This window comes from Canis lupus, chromosome 18 (assembly GCF_003254725.2).
Source record: "Canis lupus dingo isolate Sandy chromosome 18, ASM325472v2, whole genome shotgun sequence".
NCBI classification, from domain to species: domain Eukaryota; kingdom Metazoa; phylum Chordata; class Mammalia; order Carnivora; family Canidae; genus Canis; species Canis lupus.
This window is the reverse complement of record NC_064260.1, coordinates 53,057,158-53,084,503: the sequence shown is the minus strand read 5'-3', so window position 1 is coordinate 53,084,503 and position 27,346 is coordinate 53,057,158. Positions and strand designations below refer to the sequence as shown.

Below are 27,346 nucleotides of genomic sequence, written 5' to 3'. Positions count from 1 at the left end.
GCCTGCTTCTCCCTCTGCCTATGTCTCTGCCTCTCTCTCTCTGTGATGACTATCATAAATAAATAAAATTTAAAAAATAAAAAAAAAATAAAAACTGGTATCGGGATCCCTGGGTGGCTCAGCGGTTTGGCGCCTGCCTTTGGCCCAGGGCGTGATCCTGGAGACCCGGGATCGAATCCCACGTCGGGCTCCCGGCATGGAGCCTGCTTCTCCCTCTGCCTGTGTCTCTGCCTCTCTCTCTCTGTGGGACTATCATAAATAAATAAAAATTTAAAAAAAATAAAATAAAAATAAAAAAACTGGTATCAGTGTGCACTTAGCTATGGGACTGATTGAGTGGGAGTTAAGGAGGGAGACCAGGCTTGACAACCAACACTTGGGAAATAAAAGGAAAAACCTATAAAAGCCTCCCTATTCGTAGTCAACACTGTGATGGAGGTTGTAGATGCAGAGCTTTAGGAGTCCCTTCCAAATCTTCCCCAAGAGCACCGTCTTTTGTTCTCTTGCTAGGGGTTTATTCTGACTTCGTTTCCATGATCTGAGTCCTGAACAACTTTTTTGACTTTGTGTTTAAGCTCTTCCCATATCATCTTTGCTTGTCTGTTAGGCCTGTCCCTAGTTACCAGATGGGGAGGAGACCGGGAAGGCTAAATGATTGATTCTTTGGTGACCCTCCCTGGGTTGACTTCCCCTTATGCCAGCATCACATGACTCACCATGGTTGACCCAGTGGGTGGGCATCCCATTCACAGAAACCCCAGGGTTTAGATAGATCCCGGCAGAACTCAGAACTGTGGTCCTAGCTAGAAGTGAGACCTGCGACCTTCAGATCTCTGCCCATGGTACTTACAAAACCATAGACTTCTAGTAAACTGGGGGAATAGGCAGGCTGTGAATTTTATTTAATACCTGGATTTGGTCCCACATTGGACTGTATGATTTGTACTTATTTATCTCTCTTACTAAGTAATCAGCTCTTTTGACGTCTGGGCTGTTTTATCTTTTTCTGTATTCCTTCCTCCCCCAGAGTCTTTTGGAGTGCTTTATGCATGGTCATCTCTCAATTATTTGTAAAATAAAGAGCCAGAAAAATTATAAAATAGGCATTCTTTACTTACAGCCACTCTTGAGGGAGTGTGGCCATATTGATTTGTAAATCAGACACCTCTTTATCCAGTTTTTGGACATATAAGTCTTAATTTGTGTCTTAATAGGTGTAATAATGACTAAAGAGAACAACTTTTTCAGGATGAGAGGTTAAGGAGAAAAGTTAATGCTGTTACTGGGTTGTGTTAAGAACCCAGAGAGGAAACCATATGGGGAGAACACACTGCTGAGGAAGCCCTGTCTGGCTTCCTGAAGCAGGGACTAGAGCCAGAAAGCAAGCCCTCCTAATTTTGCTGAGTTCTTTTCTTGCCTTTGACATCTCTGGCTACATTGTTGCTTCTGGTTCAGTTGTCCTCATCCTTCTCTCTTTTGGATGGGTGAACAGAGGTACACACTGAGTGTTGGGGATTTTTTTTTTTTTTTAAGATTTATTTATTTATTCATGAGATACAGAGAGAGGCAGAGACATAGGCAGAGGGAGAAGCAGGCTCCATGTGGGGAGCCCGATGTGGGAATCAATCCTGGGACTCAGGCAGGCTCTAAACTGCCGAGCCACCCAGGGATCCCAAGTGTTGGGAATTTTGTCCAGAGTTGGAGAGATCATGTGGTCAGAAGGCTGGAGTTATTTATAGTGGGAGAAAAGCTCAGGAGCGTGGCACAGGAAGAACTGATTTCACACCACCTCAGTGCCTGATGATGACGAGAACCCAGATTTTTCTTTGAGCATCTTGGGGGGAGATCAGTTGCTTTTTGTGAATTGACCAAGAACTGTGAAATCAGGGACCATGTTCTCCAGGACCATTGTGTATAAGGCAAGAATGAGAAAGATGACCATTTTTTTTTCTTTCTTCTCAATTCGCTGATTTTTGTGACTCAGGGTGTGAAAGCTCTGACTTTTGAATCTCCTGTTTTGGAACTGGTGCTGAAGGCACTAGCTGTATAGGGTGGTAGCAAAAGGACCTGTTGGACTAGTCTGCTTGGACCCACTTCCCCCTCCCCTTACTCAGGGCAGGGAGACTGAAACTGCTGCTTGGGGCTCTGCCAAGCCAGTCTCTCCTCGTGGGTCACCTCCCCAGGGCAGTCAGGTGGGCAGCTCCCCACCCAGGAGCTCTCAGAGGAGCCAGGCTGCTGGAGAATCCTGCTGCGGATGGGCATAGGCACTAGGTGTGCCACGTACCCTACGAGGGGTGTGCCTCTTCAGCACTGCTCATGCTCAACATGCAGAGCCCTGGGGCCTGCTGGAAATAGACTCTGTCATGGTGCCTTTCCCTTGTGCCTTATAGCCACTCTCATAGTAGGCAGAGAAGCTGGGAGGGTTGAGGAGCTTATAAATTGTGGGTAAATGAAGTCTGGGGAGGGAGAGGATCTTTCCCTAGAGCACACTGAGTTCAATGTTATAATGTTTCTAAGTCTGGAGTAGTCACCTGGGTTAACTTTAATTTTTTTTCAGCCCTGGGCAGAGAAGATTTTCCAGTATATGAGCCCATTGTCCAAGGCATATTAGATGAGGTTTATATAGGCCAGACTTTTAGGCAGGTTGACCTGATGTAAACCAAGGTCAGGATGTGGTCTTCAGGATGTGCATACCATGCCCACTTCCTGCTATAGTCTCAGGGACAGGGCTGGAAGGCTTAAAAGTACAGAGGCACTGAAAACCCTCACACCCACACAAGACAGACCCTCATTTTGCAAGTGGGGAAACACAGGTCCCAAGAGGGTGAATGACTTGCTTAAGGTAATATGACTTGTTTGAATGGGGTTGGGTCTTGGGACGCCTGGGTGGCTCAGTAGTTGAGTGCCTTCAGCTCAGGGCGTGATCCTGGGTCTGGGAATCCAGTACCACATTGGGCTCCCCATGAGAGCCTGCTTCTCCCTCTGCGCATGTCTCTGCCTCTCTGTGTCCCTCATGAATAAATAAATAAAATCTTTTTTAAAAAATGGGGTGGGCCTAGAATCTCTTGGGGACCTTACCTTGGCACTATACCCCCATTGCTTCCATTTCAGAGGCAGTCCTGCTGCTGAGAAGGCCTGTAGGGGCTGACCTGCAGACCTCATGGCAGAAGAGAGGCTGGAAAAGGATAGGTAGAAAGGCAGCAGTCCCCCAGCTTCACATACCAGATGAGTTCTGAAATCCTGCCAGACACTCCATCCATAGCGGTGCCACAAGGCCTTAGGGAATGGATTGAAAGCAACGAGTACCAACATTCTAGCCCTGACCTAGGTTGGAGGGCTCACGTGGAGAAGGGTTGTGTGACAACTCTCAGGTGAGGAGACTCCGGAAAAAGCAGGAAGACCCTGACCCTGACTTTCCCTTGTGAATTAAGAAGGCATTTATGGAGAGCCTGTTAGGTGCCAGGTACTACACCTAGGCACTGAGGACAGAGGTGACCTGAGTCCTGGAAATTGCCCTCAGGCTGCTCTCAGTCTTGTGTAACTGTGAACAAGGCAGCCACCAAGAGTTGTGAAGTAGGTCCTTCAGCAAGCCACGAAGTCTTTGTACAGGAGACTTGAAGTGATTTGTGTCTGGTACCTTGTGAAGTCAGAGGGATGGAGCAGGGAAAAGCTTCCTGGAAGCCATGTCTGAGCAGAAGCTAACCAGGAAGAAGAATGGGAATGGATGATGGAGGAGAAATACTTGGGGCAGTGAGAGACTGTAGCAAAGGCCTTGAGGTCTGAGAGAACATTCTACATTTGAAGACAGTTGGCTGGAGCCCAGTGAGACTTGAGGAAGGGGCAGGGGCCAGGCTGGAGCTGCAGACAGGGAAAGGGAGCCAGCCAGCTCATTATGCAGCTGAAGGAAAAATCCAGAAGCCATGTGGGTCTAGTCTGAAAATCAGTTATACACACACACACACACCCTTACACACATGTATATACACATTTATATGAATCAGTCATGTGTGTTGAAGGGATACTTTGACTCTGAAGCCATTACTTCCTCTTGCCAGTGCTGAGTGCCCTGCTGTCATGACTGTTGGTGCCCTGACTCCATGTTGTAGGGTGACCGGGCTGGTTTTTTCCATGCTGGTTTGGGTGGAGAGGAAACAGAGGCCACAGTCCTGGTGGGGCAACTCTTTTGGAGCAGGCTGGCTAAAGACACTCTGGAGCTTCTTCAGACCCAGGGGTCAGGACCAATTTCCCTTTTCTCATGGAAGAGTGACTCACAGGCCATTGCTGCCACCTGAGCTTCTGCCAACTTTTCAGAGGCAGCCTGTGGAGGCCAGTAGTAGCATTTGGTGAGAAAGAGGAAGTACCTGGTGACTGTCCCTCCTGCCACTCCTGACAGACGTTTCTGTCGCTAAACAGCACCTCTCTGTGGCAGCCTTGGGATCTGCTCTGGCAAAGGTTCTGCCCTCCCCATGGGAGGGGCCATTACCTGTGGCATCTGCTCCACCCTTGGTCACAGATTGATTAGCTCGGACTACACAGCCAGTGAGAGTCTCCCTTCCCGCCCATCATCAAGTGCTGGAGTGGCAGATCTTAACTTACAAGGTTGTAGAAACGACTGTGCTCCAAACTGCAAGGTTCAGGGCAACCCGGGTGGCTCAGCCGTTTAGCGCCTGCCTTCAGCCCAGGGGTTGATCCTGGGGTCCCTGGATTGAGTCCCTCATCGGGCTCCCTGCATAGAGCCTGCTTCTCCCTCTGCCTATGTCTTTGCCTCTCTCTCTGTGTCTCTCATGAATAAATAAATAAAATCTTTAAAAAGAAAAAGAAAAAACAAAAAACAAACTGCAAGGTTCAGAGCAAAGCTGGCAAAGCGTGTAAAAATTGACCTAAGGTTAGAGCGTGGACTGTCCGCCTCAGCAAGGTGTATGGGACAGTCTTTCACTTCTGACCACATATGGATACTGTCCAGCAAACAGCTGGGTTGCCCCCTCTCCTGCCAGGGAGTGAGTTTTGTTCCCATGCTAGCCTGGCTTTTACGGTTTCCCTTTCTGCCTTTCCCCAGGGACCATAAACCTGCCCACCTCCTGTTATGTTCTAGTTCTGATAGGAGTACCATTCAGAGTTCTTGGCAGGAGACCAATTCACTTCTTCCTGGGTTGGCTTCCCCTCCTTTTCCCAGGGTGTTTGATGTGCATGTTCTCCAGAATTCCTTACACAGCTGGTTGGCTCTGTAGTGCCCAGAGATTGGAGCTCTCCTGCAATGGGGTACTCAGCTGCTTCCCTCCCTGGTTTTAGAGGCTGGGCTTGAAAATAGAGAATCATAATCTCCCTTCCTCCCCCTCTTCCCCCCACCTTGACCCACCTCCGAAACTGCCAAGCAAACTGGAGTGACCATCTCAGAAGCTCCCAGAGGGACTCAGCCTGCCTCACTGCCCTGCATGACAGCAGCTATCTGTAGGAAGATTAATGCCCACATGAGTATGTGAACTCCAGAGCACATTATTGTCTTGGGCTAGTTGTCTGTGGCAGATATGGACTCATTCTGATGTTAGGGAGACCAGGGCTCCTTAAAGGAGATGGTGACCCAGCCAGATGTGTGTCTGCCCAAGGCCACCCTCTTCTCTGATGCATGGGGAAATGGAAAGTGCTTCTAAACACCCCACTCTTCAGAAGAGCTTGGTGGGTGGTTTGGGGAGGTTATTCTTGGAATCCCTTGCAGCACAATATCCCTCTTTTTCCTAAGCCAGGTTCTTTAGTTCCTAAGCCAGACTGCTACCTTCTGTTTTTAAAGTGTAGGGGTTTATCTTCCCTGGCCTCAGCTAGACTGTGAGTAGAAGGTCAGGAAAATGGCAACTGCCCCCCCCCCCCCCTTTGCTAGAAGGGGGATATTGGGGAAGGGAGCACAGGTTGCCAGCAGATGTTTCACATTTCCCCTCTGGCTGGCCAGAGAAGGGGCACCACCCTAGCCCTCTTCTGCCCACCTCTCCAGCCAGCCAAGGGAACACCCAAATGGAAACATCATCTTGCTCCTAGGGCTCGAGTGCCTGATGCAGACACCTGACCAGAGTAGCTCAAGCTTGCTGAGAGAGGAGGATTGATTATTTAGGGGCTGTGACAAATGGCTTTGCAGAGGAGCAAAGTTTGAGAAAGAACCTCCTTTTGCAGAGCCAGGGGCCAGCTTCTCTGCAGCATCGCCATCAAGAGTTTAGACTGCCTGAAGCCACGGGCTCTGGTGCTAAACAGTCTCCCTCCTCCTTTCTGTGTCTTGTGGCTAGTGCTATCACTGTCAGGTTGACCCTCTGGTTAGAGAAGATGATCCTGATCTGGTCCCCAGACTCCTTGCTGCCTGAGCCCTTCTGCCGTGGAGGTATATCTAATTTGCCTCCCAATTCTGACTTTGAGTAGGGCAAGAAATGATTGTAGGAAGTTCTGTTTGGGTAGTTTGAGCCTATAGGCATCTGAGAATCAAGTACTTGCTTTATCCAAATATCCCCATGGAACGTCCCTTTTTGTATAAACCTTATACCTCAGACATTTCTTGGTGGGCCAGAGAGGCTGTTCTTGAGTATGAACTTAGATTCGGGCTCTTCAAGGAGTCCTATGTTGCCCATCCCTCCACCCCCAAAAGAAACTAACCTTTCATAAGAAGAACGTCAAAGGAATTGACGTGTCTCAAGGTCAGTGTCTCAAGGTCGCCGGATCATAAGTGCATTTGGCATGGTTAGCTGCTTTGGCGTTTGGTGAGAGATTTCAGCTTTATATTTGAGCAAAAGATTTCTTGGCGGGAGGCCTCTGTGCTGTGTTGCCAGTGTTTGCCCTGTGTACAGGGTTTGCCCCCTCCCTCCCCTGACAGGTTGTTTTAATCCTCTGGCCTATAAACAAGTGCAGCAGAACGTGTCAGGCCAGCTCATATGACCTCTCTTCATGGGGTAACCAGTATCAGCTTTAGATACCGCAGTCACTTGACGTGGCAGAGCTGTCAGGGGTAGAGAGGTGGAGATGCCAGGAGGAAGCCTGCATCTGCCAAGGTAGGTAGAGTGGTCCCCCCTTAGCCAGTTACGCTTTCCACAGCTTCAGTTGCCCATGGCCACCCAAGGTCCAGAAGCAGATGGTCCTGTTTCTGACACATTATCCAAAGGTCAGTCTGCAATGCCCACATCACTCATATCACTTCATCTCACAACATAGGCACGGTGTCATCTCACGTCCTGACAAGAAGAGGGAATACAGGACAGGAAGGTATTTTGAGAGAGAGAACACATTCACAAAACTTTTATTACAGTATACTGTTAAAATTGTTCCATTTTGGGAAGCCTGGGTGGCTCAGTGGTTAAGTGTCTGTCTGCCTTTGGCTCAGGGCGTGATCCTGTGGTCCCAAGATCGAGTCCCTCATCAGTTCCTGCATGGAGCCTGCTTCTCCCTCTGCCTATGTCTCTGCCCCCCTCCACCCCCGCTCTCATGAATGAATAAATAAAATCTTTTTAAAAAGTAAAATTGTTCCATTTTATTATTAGTTATTATTGTCAGCCTCTTCCTGTGCCTAATTTATAAATTAAACTTCATCATTGGTATGTATCTATCAGAAAACACAAGTTATATATAGTTGACCATTGAACAAGGGATTCGGAATGCTGACCCCCACACAGTTGAAAATCTGTGTATGACCTTTGACTCCCTCAAGACTTAACTACCCATAGCCTACTGTTGACCTTACTGATCATATGAACAGTTGATTAGCCCATATTTTGTATGTTATATGCATTAAATACTGTATTCTTAGAATAAGCTGGAGAAAAGAAAATGTTACTAAGAAAGTCCTAAGGAAGAGAAAATACATCTATAGTATTGTATCGAAAAAAACCCGTGTATATATGGACCCGCACAGTTCAAACTCGCATCATTCAAGGGTCAGGTGTATATAGGATTTGGTGCCATCTCTGGCTTCAGGCGTCCACCGGGGAGTACTGTGGAATATCTCCCATGGATAAGCAGGGACTGCTGTAAGGGGCGGTAGGGATGTGACTCCTTAATGGAGACCAGGTAGGGAAAGTCAGCACCCATGGGACAGGGGTGAGAAGAAGGCAGTTTCATTTCATCTTGCTTTCACTCTTCCCGAATTCCTACTTCTGGTGTCTCATTTCTCTTTCTCCTATATCTCAAATCCTGGCTGCAGGGGCCCAGGACATGCAGCTGTTTCGGGAAACTGCCCCTGAGACAGATGCATGCTAATTCATGGATATAAAACCCAACACCCAAAATCCTGTCTTCCCAAACAGTGATCTTGTGTTGTGTGAAGAACAGCTGGTGGTGGGAGCCTGGCTGCCGCTGAAGGCTGCTGAGTCTCTGAGCCAGAACCACCCCGGAGCTGGGAGTGCAGCTAAATTTCCACCACCACTCTCACCCCCTCCCCTCACACAGGCTTCCCTGTCTCACAGCTGAAGAGGCAGCACTCTTCAGGACACGCCAGAGACTCCAGCCACACTGTGTATGAGCTATGTGTGTCCATTTCTTAAATGCTAGTTACATGTTGCATTTCGACTACTGATTTGCAAGATTCCAGATCTGTATATCTAGGAAATATTGGCAATATTGCTGACAATTGTCTATCGTGGGAGCTGGGGGGATGTACTCCGGATTTTCCTAGGGTGGGATGTATGGGTTTAATGTGCTTTTTATCAAGGCACAGTAGAGTGGCCTTTTATGGAAGGTATAAAACAGTTGAGCTGCTGAAGCCTTTGCTGGCTCTGCCAGAAACCCAAGTCCAGGTCCCAGTCGTGCCAACAGATGAGCAGCACTTGATCTTCATCTCAATTGCTCTGCCAGGCCAGTTCAGAAAGATCCATCTCTTTCTGGAGATAGCATTTGTGATGAGCATTAGGTAAAGAAGTTAAAGCCAAAAATCCTGTCTTTTTTGGTAACCTACAGAAGAAGTTGGGAAAGCATATGGAATTATAGTAATAATAGCCAGCATGTCGTGAGCATTTAGGATGTGCCAGGCATTGTTCTAAGTATTTTGGACGGGGTTTGATATTTGGTAAATTCTGACTTGATACCTTTTGTATTCTCTTGGTAGGAACCCCTCTATGCCTGTGGGGTCTTTGTGGTGGTTGCATGGACTAGATAGAACAACAGAATGGGTAGCAGTGACTTCCTGCTGCCCAGCTAGAAGATCAGATCTTCTTCTGATCAGAAGCATCCGGGGTGGGTTTTTTTGTCTCAGTCTTCAGATCCTTATTTAAGCCACCATGCCTATTAGCAATTAGAGCTGCCCTTTGGGATTTGGTAGGAAGGGTCTGTTTGCCTCTGTAGGCACCCTTTCTTTCCTGCCCTCTCTAGGTGAATTTGAAGGTGATGAGCTAGAGACTTGGCTGCCTGCTTCCTTCAAAATACCCAGCATTCTCTTGTCTGCAGTCTGTTTAATAGTGCATTTAACAATACCCAACAGTAGCCTCTTTCTTCCCCAGCACCACCTGTGAATTGATGGTTCTAGTTCCAGATGGCTTCCACCACACTGAACTCTTTACTTATTACTCTTACTCTTTTGGTAATCCACACCAAAGATCCCTGCTCCCAGGTTCATATCAGAGGACAGAGGGCTCAGACCCTCAGGGACGCCTGTGGCTCAGTTGGTGGAGCATCCGACTCTTGGTTTCAGCTCATGTTGAGGTCTCAGGATCCTGAAATCGAGCTCCGAGTAGGCTCTGTGCTTTGTGTGTAGAGTCTGCTTGAGATTCTCTCTTCCTCCTCCTCCTCTGCTTGTGCGCTCTCTCTCTCAAATAAATAAACAAATCTTTAAAAAAGAAAAAAAGCTCAGACTCTCTTCCTAGGACTCTGTCTGAAAAGATGAATTAACTATAAAAAGTACTTGTTAAGAAGTCACTTAAAATGGATAATGGCTGTCTTCTCATTCTCCATATACTCTCTGCTCCCTAGGGCAGCTGCATGAACAACTAGTGTGCCCTGAGTAGAGCTGCCATTGCCACCAGTAAGTGAGCAATATTTGGCTTTAGGGGATACCAGGCCTACAAGCAGAAGCTGACATATATACAGTCTCACTGAGAAGCTTTCCAGTCTTCTCAACCTAACTTCTGACCATTGAGCCCTTTTCCAAATATCTGGCCAGCTAGCTGAGGCATCCGCCCAGTTCGTGGCCACTTAGTAACAGGGTCCAGTGGTCTCCGCCCTAAGTCCAGGGTTGAGGCCACAGTGATCCCAGTGAGGTAAATGGGAAGTACATCCCTGGCTTTAGGTGCCGAGTTGGGAGACCATTCTAAGGAGCATTTGCTCCTGATAGGTCAGGGGACTGTCCCAGGCTCCCTTTTCTTCTCTAGCTGGAAGAGAGAGCTCAAAAGGTGTTCCCTAATTAGCCTTTCTCTCCTGTAAGACAGTACCTACTCAAAATTCCTTTACAAACTCCAGCCTCATTTTTCAACTCAGCCTTGGTTCATTTCTCCTCAGACCCTCCCTCCCACCTGACCACCCCAAATGCTTTGAAGCCCCCTCCCCCAGCTCAAGAGCTCCTCACCCAAGGTTTGAAGGTTACAGAGCCTCAGTTACTGCTGTCCGTGCTGCTTAGGGAGCAAAGAGATGTTCCTAGGTCCGAAGGCAGAACTCTTGAGTTAATTTTCCCATTCTGGACTGTTTCTTAATCTTAAGTATGGGGGTGCCTGGGTGGCTCAGTCCATTAAGCGTCTGCCTTCGGCTCAGGTCATGATCCCAGATACCTGGGATCAAGCCCCACATTGAGCTCCTTGCTCAATGGGGAGCCTGCTTCTCCCTCTGCCCCTCCCCCCGCTTGTGCTGTCAAATAAATCAATTAAATCTTTTTTTTTTTGGGATCCCTGGGTGGCGCAGCGGTTTAGCACCTGCCTTAGGCCCAGGGCGCGATCCTGGAGACCTGGGATCGAATCCCACGTCGGGCTCCCGGTGCATGGAGCCTGCTTCTCCCTCTGCCTGTGTCTCTGCCTCTCTCTCTCTCTCTCTCTCTCACTGTGTGACTATCATAAAAAAAAAAAAAAAAAAAAAGTTTTTAATTTTTTTTTTTTAATTTTTATTTATTTATGATAGTCACACAGTGAGAGAGAGAGAGAGAGAGAGAGAGGCAGAGACACAGGCAGAGGGAGAAGCAGGCTCCATGCACCGGGAGCCCGACGTGGGATTCGATCCCAGGTCTCCAGGATCGCGCCCTGGGCCAAAGGCAGGCGCTAAACTGCTGCGCCACCCAGGGATCCCCCAATAAAATCTTTACAAAATCCTTAAGTATGGTTAACATACTACTCCAGATACAATGGTGGGCCCTCATGAGTTGGTCTAAGATACATTTGTTCCTTGTCCTAATTGAACTTTTGGTAAGTTGGAGATTTCTTGACCAGTGTGTCGCAGTATATTTGCATATGCTTTGTGGAAGTGTTCTTACTAGTTTGTAGTCATAGCATCTCTTACAAAAAATAAGTTGTCCTTCTAGATACCAAATGACAAAGACAAAAAGAAACACAAGCACTGCTTCCACCCCCCAGAAAGCTTGTCTGTGAGCTACACTCACTCCCTTGATCGCTCTAAGGGTTGAGTGAGACCAAATTCTCAATTTTAGCTGATTGGACTCCTTGTCAGGAGGTGCTAGAAACAGTCCCCCGACCCCTACCCCAGTGCCACTGCTCAGGTGCTGTCACCTGCTTGGGTTCCTATCAATCTGTTGTAGAAGGAAGATGACACCTCCACCTGTGAGTAAGGACAGCCTTGTGGGAGTTTGCTCCTGCACAGAGTGGCCAGTTGGATTTTTAATGGTCACATAAGTAGAGCAGCCACATTGCAGCCTGACCAGGTGGGGACCGTTCCAAGGCAAGAGTGGCAGGGATAACCTTAGGTGGTTTCCTTTACTTATTTCCTTGCTTGAGCTCTGACCTCTGGCCAGGGTGACTTTTGGGGCAGCAAGCACTGTCCCAGTGTTTTTTCTTATATTTACTCCTCCTCCTTCAACACCCTCTTTGAAGCTGGAGGAGTAAGGAGGCAGTCTTTTTTCCACTTCCAGAGGAAGATACAGTGGCAAGAGGCACATGTCTTATTCGGCACCTTCCAGTGTGGAGCTGGAACTGGGTAAGACCCAGAAGGCTGTTTCCCAGCCTGGAGCTGGGTCTGCTTCTCCAAGTGAAGGTGTTCTAAGGGAAACCATGTTGGAAGGGCAAATACAAAGGGTTAAACCTGCACTCAGGTGGAAAGGCTGTTGCATAAACGCTGAGAGAAGTTTTGTGTATGTGTGTGTATATTTTAGTATCTCGTGCTTCTTTTTTACTTTGTGTTGGCAAAAACCCCAGGAGAAGATGGGAGATTCTGGGAGGAGATGATTATGCTGGGTGAGTCAACTGAGCTCCCCAGCTGCCGTTTTTAGTTCCTTTGCTTTTCTGTAACAGGAGGCAGCTTGGGGAGGGGTCGGGGGCAGGGTGGGAATGCCGATTTGTGCAGCAGGACAGGAGGCAGGTGTGTATGGATGAAGTTTTTTGGCATTCTAAGGTTGACAGGGCTTTACAGTCATTACATTGGTTCCAGGAGGAAATATTAAAGCAGAGCTCATTGTGATTTACTGTGATCTCACAGTAAATGTCTCCTCCAAGTCACTCACTTCTCCAAATCAGTAGCTCTTAGAATGGCTCGAGCTGTATTGCATTGTTACAGCAAGACAGTGGTTTTGATAGCAGAGCAGTTGTGAGGTTGAAGGAATGTGGAGAGGCAGAGAGCGGTCTTGGGTGGGAGGGCTCAGTGGCATGAGAAAGTTCAGAGGAGGGCAGCCCGGGTGGCTCAGCGGTGTAGCACCGCCTTCAGCCCAGGGCCTGATCCTACAGACCCAGGATCAAGTCCCACATCAGGCTCCCTGCATGGAACCTGCTTCTCCCTCTGCCTGGGTCTCTGCCCCTCTCTGTGTGTCTCTCATGAATAAATAAAATCTTAAAAAAAAAAAAAAAGTTCAGAGGAGAGCCCCCCCCCACCCCGTGACAAAAGGAGGGGGCTCAGGTTTGAGGGGTGTCAGGGATGAGAGAGTGTGTTGGGGGGGTAGGCCTTCCTATCCCTTAGCTCTGCCTGTATTCCGTCTCCAGTCTACCTTGGGGACCACTTTCACCTCCAGCATTGTGTCAGGAGAGAGCACCAAAGGCCTTGTCATCACCTGCTCATGGAACTAATGCTCCATAGATGCCCTCCATTCTTGGGAGAGGGGGGATCTTGTGGTTCCCACCAGCTTGGATGTTGTCTTTGGAGGACCCAGACGTGGGTTATTGGTATGGGTCCCCGAGACCATCATGAAGATACCCCCACACCTTTTCTTATTTATTGCTTCATACACATTTATTCATCCAGTACCTACTGCATGCTTACACACTGTGCTAGAGGCATCTTTGTGGGGGCCATGAATAAGATGGACCCGGGTCCCTCTCTAAAGCACTGCCTAGTGGGAAGGCCATACAGGAACCAATGACTCCAAAGGGCAGCAGCTGTCTAGAAAGAGGAGAAATGGGTCTTGTGGCAAGAGGTTTCAATCTCTCCTCTGCCCTTGTCTTCCCTTCCAGGAGGGTGAGGTGACTGTAAGGATCAAAAACTTGTACCATTTTTATTCCTCAAGTATTTCAACATGGGCCAACTAGATGCGGGTAGTAAGCTTTAGGCACTAAAAGGCATAAAAAGGTGAGCCCAACACCGTCTCTGATTTTTCAGAGTTCCAGGAGGGGAAGGTGTGGTGACAACTGAGTCCAAAGAGATGAATGGATAGAGACAGGATCTCCTGTGAGATCCAGAGAAAGGAGAGATCACTCTATGCTAAGAAGATGTTTGGTAATTCCTTGAACAAAAGGATTTGTGATAAACTGGGGCTACGAGTGTTTACTGACCTGGATCCCTTAAAAGATGTTATGTGATGGCTGGAGACTCACTCTCAGGGGGTTTGTGTGCATCTGTGTATAACTCTCATACCACAGTTCTGAGCCATTCCCTACCTGGCAGGCAGAGTGGTGGAGCTAGGGTCCAGCTGCTGATCTGTGACCCCAGAGTGATGCGCTTTGCTACTGCACCATAGACAGCCAGACTGTGTGCTAAATAAAAACACAAACTAGAGGCATAGAAAAGGAAGGAAGAGGGAGGCCCAGGCACCTCAGCTGCACTGGTTAGTCTTCATCAATATCCCACAATCCTCTGTAAAGTGAGCCAAACCTTTTTGCTGCAGGCTGCCTTCTGCCTCCCCCAGAGCCCTGGGCTGCTGGCAGCCTCTCTCCTGTGATATGGAGGAACTTGTTGGTCTCCATGGTTACAGTAACCCACTGGTACGGGGCGGCGCCGAATGGAGTGTGAGGCTGGCAATGTGAGCTTCCCCCAGCCCTTGGCACCATGTGGTACTGGTATGTCGGCTATTTCTTAGACCTTTTCTGGGAGGAAGGAGTTAAGGAGCCCACGAGGAAGAGAAAAAGCAGGCACACCTTCCTCTTCCTCTGGGCTAAGAGGCCAGAGGCATGGCTGGTTTTAGGTTAGGGAAGAGGGTCCTTTTTGCCTGACAGCCCAGCCATGGTAGAAATTTGACTTTTCCCTGTACTAGCTTCACTCCACTGATGCTTTGAGTCAAGTTCTTAGAGATAATAGCTCTTCTCTGGGCTCAGAGGACCCCTTAATGGGAAGCAGGTTCCTATCTGAAAGAGAAGCAAGATCTTAGGAAACACTGTTGAGACCTTACTGCACGCCGGACACTGCGGTCCACACTGGGGTGCGTTTCTTCCTTTCGTCTTCATGCCGATCTTGTGAAGTGGGTACAGCTGGTGTCCACATATCCCAAATAACGAAACAGGCGCTAAAGAAGTCAAAGAATCTTGGTCGTGCTCAGTGAACTAGTAAGGAGCAAAGGCAAGGCTCTCACCCCAGGGCCGTCTGCTTCCAGAGCTCTGTCGTGCTATCCTGCCTCCCTTACTAAGTAAGCAGAGGTAACTGTGATGCGTCTAATATAATATACAGTTTCCTCCTCTGAGTTTCTAGAAGGCAGAAACCAGATCTCTCTGAACTTTGCAAACTGGCCCTGGCTCCAGAGGTAGGCCCTCAACAAAGGTTTGCTGAATTGGCAACAGTAATTGGGAATTGAGATAGAGACCAGACCCCAGTGAGCAGATTCTTAGGGATGAAATGGTACTAGAAGCTGGTAAAGCTCTGCTTGCTCAGTAGAATCTGTCCTGTTTGAGGAAGAGCCCAGCATTTCAAGTAGCTGCACAGGCCGGAGCTTTGAGAAGTACTTATTGCATTGTGGCTTCCATGCATGAAGGGGAGTGAGCTGGAGGTGCTGGATCGGTTCTGGTCTCACTCCAGGTCAGGTCTTGTCTGCTGGTCCCCCCAGACACATGCTGGCTTCTGCCTTCAGGTGAGGCTTGCAGCTCAAAGAGCTAGCGGGCAGTGAACTACCACTCTTGGGGCTTCAGTTGCCAGCTCTGCAGTTCTCCTCTGTCGGGGAGGAGCACCTGCCCCGGCTACAAAGAGAGAGCAGCGCTCTGACACTTTGACACAGTCCCACCTCCCTTCTGCACCAGGGTATTAAGGGAAGGTGGGTGGGGGGTCCCCCAGGCAGAGCCACCATGGCTAATTTTGAGTGCAGGGAGGTTGCACCCAAGCTCTCTACCAGTTAGTGCTTCCCACAGCCTTACAAGATCTCTCCTACCCACAATGCTCCTCTGGTTTGTTGACTCTTGGCAGTTGAGAGTGACAGTTGCTCAGGATTAAAGGATGCAAAAAGGTCTCCTGGATGCAGTGAAGGAGGAAGGGTTAAAGAACTTGCCACAGCCACATGACTTGTCAGCTCAGCCATACCCATTTCTCCCCAGCCTCTCGGAGGTCAGTGCTTAGTACTTCCTCAGTTTACAAAACCCCTTACTGATTCCCACAAACAGGATTGAGGAAACAATCCTTCTGTTACATTGCAAAACTCTAGGGACTGGAAAAATGAAGCCATTTGATCCTATTCTGGCCTCTGAGCGAAGGGGAAGGTGATCACAGACAGTCCTGAGCCCAGGGTCTGGAATAAGCTTTCAGCTCTTGCACTGAGATGGGGGCCCACTTTGGAGAGAGATAGAGGAGCAGGACGTGCTGTGGGACCTCCCGGTTATGTCCTCACAACAGCCCTACATGTAGGCCTGAGCCAGACACCAGGCATTCCTGTTGCCCTAGGCATCTCCCCACTCCCCCACCCTGCTCCCCTCTCCACTTCCTTATCTTCTTTGGGAGGGTGGGTACCAGCAAAGGAGGCCTCAAGGAACAGCAGAGTGCTGACCTGGACTTGAAAGCCCTGGGCTCCGATCCCAGTTCTGTGATTCAGTTTCTTATGTGTAATATTAGGGTGCTCCCTGCAGGTGTGGAGAACATAGGAAATACGGGGCTGCAGAAGGTAGTGTCAGGAACGTCCAATCTGTTGATCAGGGCTCCTGTGTAAGATGAATACTGAGTAGCATGGTCTCCCTAGTATCCGTGCTCAGGTGGTGGGAGGGCACACAGGACGTTTTGCCCTTCCCTAGATGGGTTGATGGCCTACCAACGTGAGACCTTTCAGGAGTTGCTTAGTGGTGGGACGCCTGGGTGGCTCAGCGGTTGAGCATCTGCCTTTGGCTCAGGGTGTGATCCCGGGGTTTGGGATTGAGTCCTGCATCAGGCTCCTTGCATGAGAGCCTGCTTCTGCCTATGTCTCTGCGTCTCTCTGTGTGTGTGTCTCATGAATAAGTGAATAAAATCTTAAAAAAAAAAAAAAAAAAAGGAGTTGCTTAGTGGGAAACATCGTAGCCTGGAGAAATAGGATGAAGTCAAAGTAAATCTGGGAGCCAGAAGAAAGGCATGACCGGCACACAGAACTCAGACGAGGGAGGGCTCCAGTAGCCCCAAATTAGCAGATGCCCAGACAAGAAAGCTTTGCAGGAGGAAGGCATGAGGACCAGCATCCCTGCTGGCCCCGGCCCTCAGAGTTCTTAAAGCAGTGATGTGGGAGGGGGAGTGATGGAGACTGCTTGGAGGTTGGACAAGAACCAAGGGTTGGCCTCCCAGAATCAGGACCGGAAGGGACTTAGAGGGACATTTGTTTGGTTTCCCATCTTTAGGGTGAGTTTTAGGATTAAATGTCTCATTCTGTGGTGACCAGAGTTTTTAGTCTAGAACCCATTGACCTCTAAAGGGTTCCTGACTTCCCTGAAGTTATGTCCCCAATATTTTGTGTATAAGTGGAATGTGCGTTTTTCTAAGTTAAACACTGCTTTTTGTGAGGCAGGAGGTCCATCTGCCACTGTTGGATTGCTGGTTTCTGTTTAACCCCTGCCTTGTTCTCAGGTGGTTTGCTGGTCTTTGGCAAGGGTTAGCAGGCCTGATTCACACATACTCCTCCCAGCCAATTGGAGCCCCTACCCAGGTCCCACCTGCTGCAGGTGAGATAAGGACTTTATGACAGCCCTGTCTCCTCACCCTCTCCCAGCTGTTACCCAGCAAAGCACCTTTGGGAGGGTGGGGCAGCCCACTTCCGGAGAGGGGGAGGGAAAAGGAAGTTGATCTAAACCCGCCTCTCTCTTTCTTTCTCTCTCTCCCTCTCTCTCTCCCTCTCCTTCTCCCTCTCCCCCCCTCCCCATTGCCTCCTGTCCCTTTCCTCCCACCTCACTCCTGTAGTGTCCTGGGACCGCATGCACTTTCTGGCCACCAGGCCCTGGCCTGTGGGAAGCCGTGGGGCTTTTTTGTCCCTGTCGGTCTCCTTGCCAAGCCTGGTCTCTCTCTGCTAGTGGTGGTTTCGGTTGCGACACAGTCCAGGTTCCCAGGCAGGAGCCTCTCGGGCCTGGCTGCTTCACTGTTTTTCACTGAGGAGGTGGTGGAAGGTGTCGCCTGCTTCGGCTGAGTAAGGGTGGCTGGCAGAGCCGGCAGCCCCCGCCCTGGGCCTGGCTCTTCCTGGCCTCTGTACTTTGCCCTCGCTGCCTGACAGGTTCTGCTGTGGGCTCTGCTGAATGGAAGTTGCTGGTAGTCCTTGCCCCTTTCTCCAGCCGGGTATGTTTTCCCCTTTTCTGCTGTGAGATTGCCCCTTCCTCTTAACCACCCAAACACAGGATCTTTAAAGAAGTGCTAAATGGAGCCAGGCGCTAGCACAGGTAGTAAAATTCATGGAAAGAGGCACTGGCTGGGAAAGAAAGAGGGGGCAAATACCGGAAGAAGAGTCTCCATAGGTTGAATCAGCAGTCACACCCAGAGTGGGGGCGGGGGGGACAAATGGAGGCCCAGGGAGGGCGTGCCAGTGCTCCAGTAAGGGGAGACTCGGATCTGGGGTGGCCGCCCGGAGCCAGCACCCGAGGGACCCTGTTCTTCCCACAGTGCCTGGGCTTACTGTGCCTCTGGCTGGGGAGTACCTGCCTGACTCCTCCCAACCCTGGGGAAGTCTCAGGACACTTAAGTCCAGGCCTGAATGCGGAGCCCCACCACACAAGCTTTTCTAGGGGAGAACTGTTAGTAGGAGCCCCCAGCGTTAGGGAAGGAGCCCTACCTACCTGAGTCAGCACTGGGCCTCTGGGGTGGAGGCTGTCTTCCAGGCAAACCTGGCAACACGCCTGAGGCTGAGTTTAGAGATCCTAGGTTGAAGGGCCTGCTGGATAGAAGGCTCTTTCTCTTCTCCCCGGGTCCTATGTTCCATCTCTCTGTTGAGCCTCCAAAGCTGTTCAGGTCCTGCTTCTGAGTCAGGCTTGCTAAGTCACCTGTGTAGTCTGCTGTTGGTTCCAAATACTGCCTCACAAGGCGACCCCCTGTTCTTTCTGAAGGCTGCCTGAGAGTCGGGCTGTCAACTTGCAACAGACTTCCTCAGGTTTTTAGGGCTAGCTTGTGGTGTGCTGTGGGCTTTGAGAATGTTTGGTGTTCCTGTCTTACTGTGAGCAGGGAGGACAGAGGTAGAGGGAAGAGTGTGACTACCCAGATCCTGTTTTGTTGGCCTCGAAGGGCAGCCAGTCCTCAGCCCCCCCAACTGGTGGTAAGATCTGGATTCAGGCTGAGTGGGCCTAGTCAGGACCACAGAAGAGACTGTCTCCATACCCTTGCCTCCACTTCAGCCTTCAGGGCAGCGACCTCGTGTGGGGCCATGGTCCAAGAAACATTTTCTACTGGACACTTTTTCCTTTCTCCACTCCCTCTCTCGGCTTCCTTCCCTGGGCTTTCCTCACCTTGGCCCACATCCTTGCTGTGGGAAATGTCTCAGAGAAGAGGTGAAGGGGAAGGAGAGGAGGGCTGTAGTCTTTGGTCTTTGAGTCCGGACAGTTGGGTGATTTTGGTCCTGAAAGGGGTATGGGGTGAATTTGGGAGCATGGACCAGTGTTCTCTGCTTCCCTGGGTCCTGGACAAGTGGAACCTTCTCTCTTTCTGTACCGGATGCCCTGCTTGGGACCAACCCTTCACAGCTACCCTGTCTGGTCACCTTCCACGAAGGCTAGGAGGGCTGGTGCAGGCTACCAACGTGGGTCAAATGGGACAGCATCCACAGCTCAGCCTAGACCCCTCTCCAGTGGGGAGGACCAGAGCATCTCTTGTGGCCTTGGTCTCTGCTGGGCAACTGCTGGCTTTAGAGGGCTCCACTCAGACGTGGAAGTCTCGTTGACAAAGAGACCTTTGACTTTGCAGTCGTATTTGGGAACTAAAAATAATAGCAAAAGTGGTTGTTCTTCACTGAGCACTGGATAGAGCATTTTACGTGTGTTCTCTCATCTAATGTGAAGTAGGGAATATTTTATCACCACTTTACAGATAAGGAAACTAATGCCAGTAAGCAGGGGAGCCAGGATGCGAACCTGGTTCTGCTTGACAGTGCTCCTTGGCACCCACTGGACCATCTCCTGACAACAAGTATGTGAAATCATCCTGCGCTGGTCCTCTTTTGGATGGTTTTCTTCCCCGTTTGTAATAATCTCCTCTCCCACTTAAGTTTAGTGTTAGTAATAATAAAGTTATCATGTGTTGAGTAATTGGCAGATTTAGGATTTGAATGCTGGCCGTTTGTCTCTGGCATTTACACTCTAACCACACCTCTCTCTGTGTGTGAGGGGGGAGGTGGATGGCAGAGCCCCTCTTGTGGTTATGGATGTGCTGAGGTCTGGTGTGCAGCAGAGCCTGGTGGGGAATGCTGTCCTGCTGCATGCACTGCATGGATGAGCCCCGAGGGCCAGAAACACCAGGAGGGAGGAGCAGAGCAGAGGTTAGGAAGCCCAGTAGGATTCCCAGGTTTGGCTTCAGAGGGGCGACGGGCCCAGATCTTCAAGTCAACACTAAATTTCTGTTACCAGTTTTGAAGACTTGGAGACGGCCAAGCTTCTGCCGCCTTTGGCTCATATCCTCAGAAAAGAGGGGAGTGACAAAAAACCTAGGGGGGGTGAATTGGAGGTTGCCAAGGACACTTTGCCCCCCATCTTCCTCTCATGAGAGCCGGGCAGAAGAAGGCTTTCCTTGTTCATGGAAACCCTGAGGTTGGCCAGGTAGGGTGGTAGGCAGTCTAGCAGCACTTGCCGGGAAGATGGGGCTGAGAAGAGGGAGGCCGTGGAGGCCAGGCTGTCAGGACCCTGATGGAGGGGGCTCAGGGTAACTGGTAGACTGTGCTGAAGGCAGGTACCAGCAGGGCCTAGGAATGCCCTCCTTTCAAGGGGTGTGACCCCAAGGGTTGCTTTGGAAAGGTAAAAAATGGGTGTTTGAAAATATACTGGTCTAGCAAACACTGTTTCAGGACCAACCAGACATAGGTAAGCAACAGGGTGTCTGAAACACTGAGGGCAAGAGAGTTGTGTGGGCTGCAGTGGGCAGACAGCAAAGACCCCAGGGACTTGGTGGAGATGGGAAGGTTGGTGAGGGCTCGCAGGAGAAAGAGAACACTCCCTAAAGGGTGTAAGAGGTTGAAAAGGACTCTGCTGAGATGTCAGGAAGCTCTCCCTTCAAAATCGACCATATGCATGGGATCTCTTCTTTTTTTTCCTCGAACGCCTAAATTCATGAGCTTTTGGGATCTGAGTCAGACAGTTTACCCCAAACCAGCCAGCAGCTACTATGCAAAGAGAAAGAAAGGCCCTCAGTTGACACAAGGAGGAAGGGGGGGGGAACGGCAGTGGCAGGGTATTTGTTTTCTGTTCTTGTTTTTCTGCCTGGAAGCATCTGGTTAGGGAAACAAGCTTCTTGCAAAGAACCCTGGACAGTTCCTTAGGTGGTGTAGCAAGTCCTTCTTGTTCCTGTGGTTGTGGAGGGCTTCGTGACAGCCCAAAGGGGCCATGAAAGGAAGACTTGGACTTATACTCTTCTGGTCACCCTGCTTTCCTCCACACGGTCTCCTTGAAGTTTCCAAGGTAGCTGTGGATGGTTCTGGGACGAGGCTCTGGCAGCACTCTGTTCCCAGTATGTGAGAGCAATGGCATTAGGTGCTCTTTGAGTGGTAAGTCAGGTCCCCAAACAAGACTTAGACCAGACTCTTATTCAAATATAATTCACATGCCACACAATTCATCTGTTTATTTTTTTTAAGATTTATTTATTTATTTATTCATGAGAAACACAGAGAGAGAGAGAGAGAGATAGGCAGAGACACAGGCAGATGGAGAAGCAGGCTCCATGCAAGGAGCCCAACGTGGGACTCAATCCCGGGTCTCTAGGATCACACCCTGGGCTGCAGGTGGCACTAAACCGCTCCGCCACCGGGGCTGCCCCAATTCCTCTGTTTAAAATGTACAGTTAGGGGCACCTGGGTGGCTCAGTTGGTTGGGCATCAGCCTTCGGCTCAGGTCATGGTCCTGGGGTCCTGGGATCCAGCCCCGCATTGTGTTCCCTGCTCAGTGGGAAGTCTGCTTTTTCCTCTGTGGCTCCCCCACTGTGTGTGCGCTTGCTCTCTCTCTCTCTCTCTCTCTCTCTCTCTCTCCCTCAAATAAATAAATAAAATCTTAAAATGTACAATTTTTTTTTTTAGGATTTTATTTATTTATTCATGGGAGACAGAGACACAGGCAGAGGGAGAACAGGCTCCCTGCAAGGAGCCCAATATGGGACTCGATCCCAGGACCCCCGGATCACAGCCTGAGCCAAAGGTAGATGCTCTACCACTGAGCCACCCAGATGTCCCAATAAAATGTACAATTAAGTGGCTTTGAGTAAGTTCACAGAGCCATGTAGCCATCACCACTGTCAGCACTTCATTAGAACACATGCGTCATCACAGAAACCCTACACCCCTTACTTGTCCCCCCTAAGTCCCCACCCTCAGCCAGCCCTAGATTAATCTTTCTCCGTGGATTTGCTCATTCTGAACATTTCAGATAAATGGAAACCATATAATGTGTGGTGCTTTGTGACCAGCTTTGTTCACTCAACGTCCTGCCTTCAAGGCTCCTCATGTGGTAGCAGGTGTCAGTACTCGCTGCTTTTCATTGCCGACCAGCATCCCGCTATGTGGCTTTCTCCACAGTGTGTTCTCCATCTGTCACTTAATGGCCATTCATGGTGTTTCCCTTCCGGGGCTCCCGTGAGCATAGGATGTTATGAACACACATTGGTATGGCTGTCCGTCACCTTCCTCTTAGATACTCACCAAGGGGCATAGCAGCTCTGTGTTTAGCCACCTGAGGAGCACACAGATTTTTTAGTAAATGGATGTTTTCCTCTGGGCCGTGCAGCTTTGGGGTTATGTGTATGTAGCTGTTCGGTGCCCTGGCCATCACTTCTGCTTTGTCACACCCTTTTTCGAGCAACAGGATATCTGAGGAGGGCAGACAGTCGCCTTGCTCCGACCCTGTCATTCAGTTTGTTCACAGCACAAGTTTCATTGAGCATGTACCATAACTCAGATTGTGTAGGTACTGGGATGTGTCAGGGAATAAATGAGGTATGCCTGCCTTCATGAGCTTCCATTCTCGTCGGGATTGACAACAAATGAATGTAAAGTGATAGATAATAAAAGTAAAGGTGAAGCATTGGGTGGTGATGAGTGCTTTGACGAAATTCTGACTGTTCGGCTCCTGGGGCTTTGGGGCTTTGCCGTGTAGCCTTGTCACAGTGTGAACAGGCAGCAGGACGGCCAGCAGGAGGCACTCGCCCACAGGGGGGAGGTGCGGAGATGCTGGTGGCTTATTGAGGGTGGAGCCAGCAGTGGCACAGCGGTGGGACAATGCCAGTCCTGAGCTCCCATGCCCATAGGTCCCACAGGTCCCACAGGATGTTGGCACTGGACCATATGCTCTACTCCCTTGGAGTGAAGACTGGCTCATTTCTCTTCCCCCTCCTGCGTTTGGATCCTTTCCCTGCCTGCCAGCCCCCTGCAGTCCATCCTGATTCCTCCAGCCTCTTAGGTTTTTTGCCGAGAGCTAAGGAAGGGCAAGGGTCTGGGGAACTGAGGGCAGCCTACGGAAAGGTGTGCATGTCTCCACCCTGCAGCCCACCTTGGGACACCTCGACCCCAAGCCCACCAGTAAGTCCAACATGCTGCGGGGCCGCAACTCAGCCGCCTCTGCTGACGAGCAGCCCCATATCGGCAACTACCGACTCCTTAAGACCATCGGCAAGGGCAACTTCGCCAAGGTGAAGCTGGCCCGGCACATCCTGACTGGGAAAGAGGTGAGCTCCGGGGGCGGGGCCGGCCGCACCTCCCAGCTGTTGGCACCCAGCAGGAAGCGGTGGCACCACTGCCGCAGCCACCTTCTGGTTTGTCAGGTGGAAGTGCTGAGAGGGATGGGGCACAGAAGAGGTGGAAATATAGAGGAAGAGGGAGAGGAGAGTTGAGTCCTGGGTTAAGCCTGCTCTAAAGAGGGAATCTGGGGCTTTTTGTCTCATGTGCAGGTAGCTGTGAAGATCATTGACAAGACTCAACTGAACTCCTCCAGTCTCCAGAAAGTAAGCATACAGCATTTCCTGTTGCTTTCTAAACCTCTCTTTAGGGGTCAGTGATCTACTGATCTCATGTGGGCCTCCCTTTGAATCCCCAATTTTAAAAATCTCTAGTCATTCACTGTCCTCACTGCTCCATGGCTCTGCTATCTCTGGGGCTCTGATTGGATCCATCACGTTAACCCCTCCTGGATAGGCTTCCTGACCACAGGCACTGGCTCCTTAGAAGTCTTTCTGCCCTTCCCTGCCATTTGGCCTATCTAGGTGACCTACTTCCTACATCTTGTTATCTTCTGGCCTGTGGCCAGCTCTATGCAAAAACACACTTTCGTAGCCATTACTAGAAACATGCCTTTGGGTAACTGCAAGATCGGGAATGATCCAGAGGAGTGGCTCTAGACATACAGGGACCCTGCCACCAGATTCTATGCCTGCTACATTTTAGGGGATGAGAATATGGAAGACTGGCACTGGGGTTTTTAGAAGCTAAACTCCAGGTCAAGCCTGTGACAGTTTGCAAGTGGAGGACAGGTACTCCCAGTTTGCCTCTTCACTCCTAAGTTCCTCTTGGCTAAAAGTCATGACATCATTTGCATGTAGTGTTCACTAGGTGAGGTTGAATTTTTCCTTCCCTCCTTAACTCAGGGTGGGAAACTGAGGTCTATGTTAGCTAGCTGGTCAGGGGACTCCTTTAGGTAGGAACACCTACCCCCTGGTTGGGAAACTGTGAAGAGTTCGTGGGGACATGAAAAGGAGGCTTTTATTTGCAGTATGGGACAGCTTGCTGGTGGTGACAGGTTGATGTAGAACTGGAGACTCTCTGCCCTCTCCCCTCATCTTGTGCTCCAAGCAGTTAGGGGGAAGGAGGAAATAGCCCATCTGGCTCCCCAAAAGCTGCCCCTGGTCAGTTGGGTCAGATTTCCTTGTGCCCTCACACTCCCCTGACCCTGGCTCAAATGTGCTAACCTTGATTCACCTTAGTTCTTTCTATCATGAGATAGACTGAATTTTTTTTTCATTAGCACATGTGTTATTTGAGTTAGGAGAGGTCATAACTTCATGCAGCAGTCAACTACAGTGAGGTTGGGAAGCTTAGGGCAGGGTTTAGGGGCTGGTGTTGAGAGAGGCACTAGCATCATGGAGGTTGAGGTGCCTTGACTCGCTGGCATCCAAAACCAAGGTGTTTCCTATTTTTTTGTTAGCCCTGGGATCCCCTCAAGGTTCTTTGGTTCAGAGGAAACACTGCTGTCATCACTAGGGCTTTCCTGCTTAGAGCTTTCCGGAAGGAAGGGAAAGAGGGCTACTCTTGATGTTTTGGCCCAGACCCTACAGGGTGGAAGCCAGTTTGGTGTGGGCCGTTTGGTCTTTGGTGCAGTCCAGCCTGCCATATGGTAATAGCCACAGTCAGTCAAGCCATCTTATCTCCCTTTTTTTCTCCTTGCCTCTTCCTGACTGGCTGGAAGGCAGCAATGCCAGACAAATGTAGCCATTTGAAAAGCCTATTAACACACTCTTACCAAGGCCAATCTGATTCTGGCCAAATCACTGTTTAAATTTGATCCCAGCAGTGATCCGTAAAAAGGACAATAGTGAAGAATCTGTCCCCCCTCAGGGTTCTCAGCTAAGCATAGAAAACTCCACATTATCCTAGGAGAATGCCCCTTCCAGGCCAGTGGGTGCTCTCAGGAAGAGAGCCCTGGCCCCCACCTCCGACCCCATCTCAGTGTTGCTTCCCACCCCTGTGGTAGTATCCGGGATTTTTTGCCTCCTTATCCAAGACAATTGCTGGACCAGGGAAGAAGGCACGAGAAACCTGGGCTCTAACAAGAAAAGGGAGCCAAATTCAGAATCAGACTCCTGAAGATTGGAAAGCTTGTCTCTTCTTTTCCTTTCCAGATTACAAAAGCTCTCAGACCTCATTAAGAGGAAAAACCATGTTCACTTGATTCCATAAACTATCCTGAATTAGGTCTCCAGACCTCACCTCCCCCCAGAAAAACCAAAACAAAATATAAACAACTAGTTCTGCTCTCTGTGCAAATGGTGAGGCCTGGGAGTTACCAAAACCCCACCTCCAGTTCTCTGGCCCCCGCAGAAAGAATGGAGTTCGTTTCTGTCATCTTTCTTTATGGAAATACATGGTTTGGAGTCCCTGATTTTGTTTCACAAAGAGAGCGTGAGTGTGTGGAGGTGGGTTTGATTAAAATTGGCATCAGCTATATATAGGAGCGGCTTCTTCTGTCACCGCCCCAGAGGCCCAGCAGAGGAGGGCCTGCTCACTAGTGCAGAGTCCTCTGACTTCTGTAAACCAGATGATGGGGACCCCCTTCCGACCACCCCCCAACATACACACACACACACACACACACACACACAGACCAAATGAGTCTGTTTTGTCACTGAACTTTAGCGGCAGCCCTGGTTCTGAATATTCATGTACATGGGCTCACACTCCCTCCTTCAGAGGCACCCAGCCAAACCTGTCTGCTGTTTGGGGGTTGGATTTGAGAAGACTGCAACAGAGGGCACGTGGTTGGTTTATCCAGATGCTGAACTCGAGGGTACAAGTCACTAGAGCCCGGCTTTCCTCTTGCTGACACTTCTGCTCTTGTTCCCCTTCACCTACTTCTCAGCCACTGGGGACAGGCCTGGCTGACCTGGACAGCTGTCCTATTTCTTTTCTCTGCCCCTTTTCTCTTTTGGGAGAAAAATCCTAGCAATGGCTCTGTTTGGAAGGGACCTGAAGGGAGCAAGTAAAGCAATCATGACCCTTGATGTTTTATTTTCCAGCTATTCCGCGAAGTAAGAATAATGAAGGTTTTGAATCATCCCAACATAGGTGAGAACCACCTGTCGTCGTCCTTCCTTCTTCCCCCACAGCACAACTCCACTCCCCAGCCTGTATTCTTCCTGAAGGCCCGCTGCTTTCTGAAGTTTGGAGTCCTTGAGGATGCCTCTGGGGAAGCCTAGCTCAAAATCCAGCTCTGCCTCTGGCACACCAGGCCATCCCTAGTAGTGTGGCTGCCATGCAAGGAACTTGCCCTCATGGCGGAAGGGAGGGCTTTCATCCCCAGGATGCCTCTGTTCACATTGGGGCTCAGAATGTGGCTCCTACTACTTCTCTGACTTGTGGCTTGCGATTTTCTTTTGTAGTTAAGTTATTTGAAGTGATTGAGACTGAGAAAACTCTATACCTTGTCATGGAGTATGCCAGTGGAGGTAGGTGTGGAACTGCCTCTTCCTGGGTTTCCCTGTGTCCCCCAGCCCCAGTAAGTTCCGACCTAGCCCCCACCCCGTGTCTTGCAGGAGAGGTGTTTGACTACCTGGTGGCTCATGGCAGGATGAAAGAAAAAGAGGCTCGAGCCAAATTCCGCCAGGTGGGTGTGGCTCCTTTTGCACGGAATGGGCCTGATCTCTGCCTTTTGGGGTTTGGCATACAAGAAGGAGCTGCCTCTCTCTCTGAGTGGCCTGTAGAGGGTCCTTTAGGCTTTGC

The 27,346-nt window shown here is 49.9% G+C and overlaps 1 protein-coding gene and 1 long non-coding RNA gene across 16 annotated transcripts in view; one reads left to right on the top strand and one right to left on the bottom strand.

Annotated features, from left to right (window-relative positions):
- The window catches only part of MARK2 (microtubule affinity regulating kinase 2), a 60,484-nt gene that overhangs the window by 20,778 nt on the left and 12,360 nt on the right, over nt 1-27,346 (top strand). For 5 of the 14 annotated variants that reach the window (XM_025446474.3, XM_025446471.3, XM_025446469.3 and 2 more), the window contains exons 1-6: nt 15,704-15,840; nt 23,404-23,583; nt 23,806-23,859; nt 26,644-26,692; nt 27,007-27,072; nt 27,160-27,230. In XM_025446474.3, coding sequence (XP_025302259.1) covers nt 15,733-15,840; nt 23,404-23,583; nt 23,806-23,859; nt 26,644-26,692; nt 27,007-27,072; nt 27,160-27,230 — 528 coding nt within the window. In that variant the 5' untranslated portion in view covers nt 15,704-15,732. Of the gene's footprint in view, nt 1-15,703; nt 15,841-17,621; nt 18,016-23,403; nt 23,584-23,805; nt 23,860-26,643; nt 26,693-27,006; nt 27,073-27,159; nt 27,231-27,346 lie in introns of those variants that run through there. The other 9 variants (XM_025446475.3, XM_025446472.3, XM_049096240.1 and 6 more) reach the window with 5 other exon arrangements.
- LOC112659534 (uncharacterized) lies at nt 1,522-15,687 on the bottom strand. 2 transcript variants are annotated; one of them, XR_007403405.1, is made up of 4 exons: nt 14,188-15,679; nt 6,631-7,202; nt 5,357-5,446; nt 1,522-5,249 (listed from the first exon to the last, which is right to left on the bottom strand). It is a non-coding gene; the product is annotated as an uncharacterized LOC112659534 (long non-coding RNA). The 2 variants fall into 2 exon arrangements; XR_007403406.1 differs by having other exon boundaries at nt 1,522-4,318; nt 5,108-7,202; nt 14,188-15,687.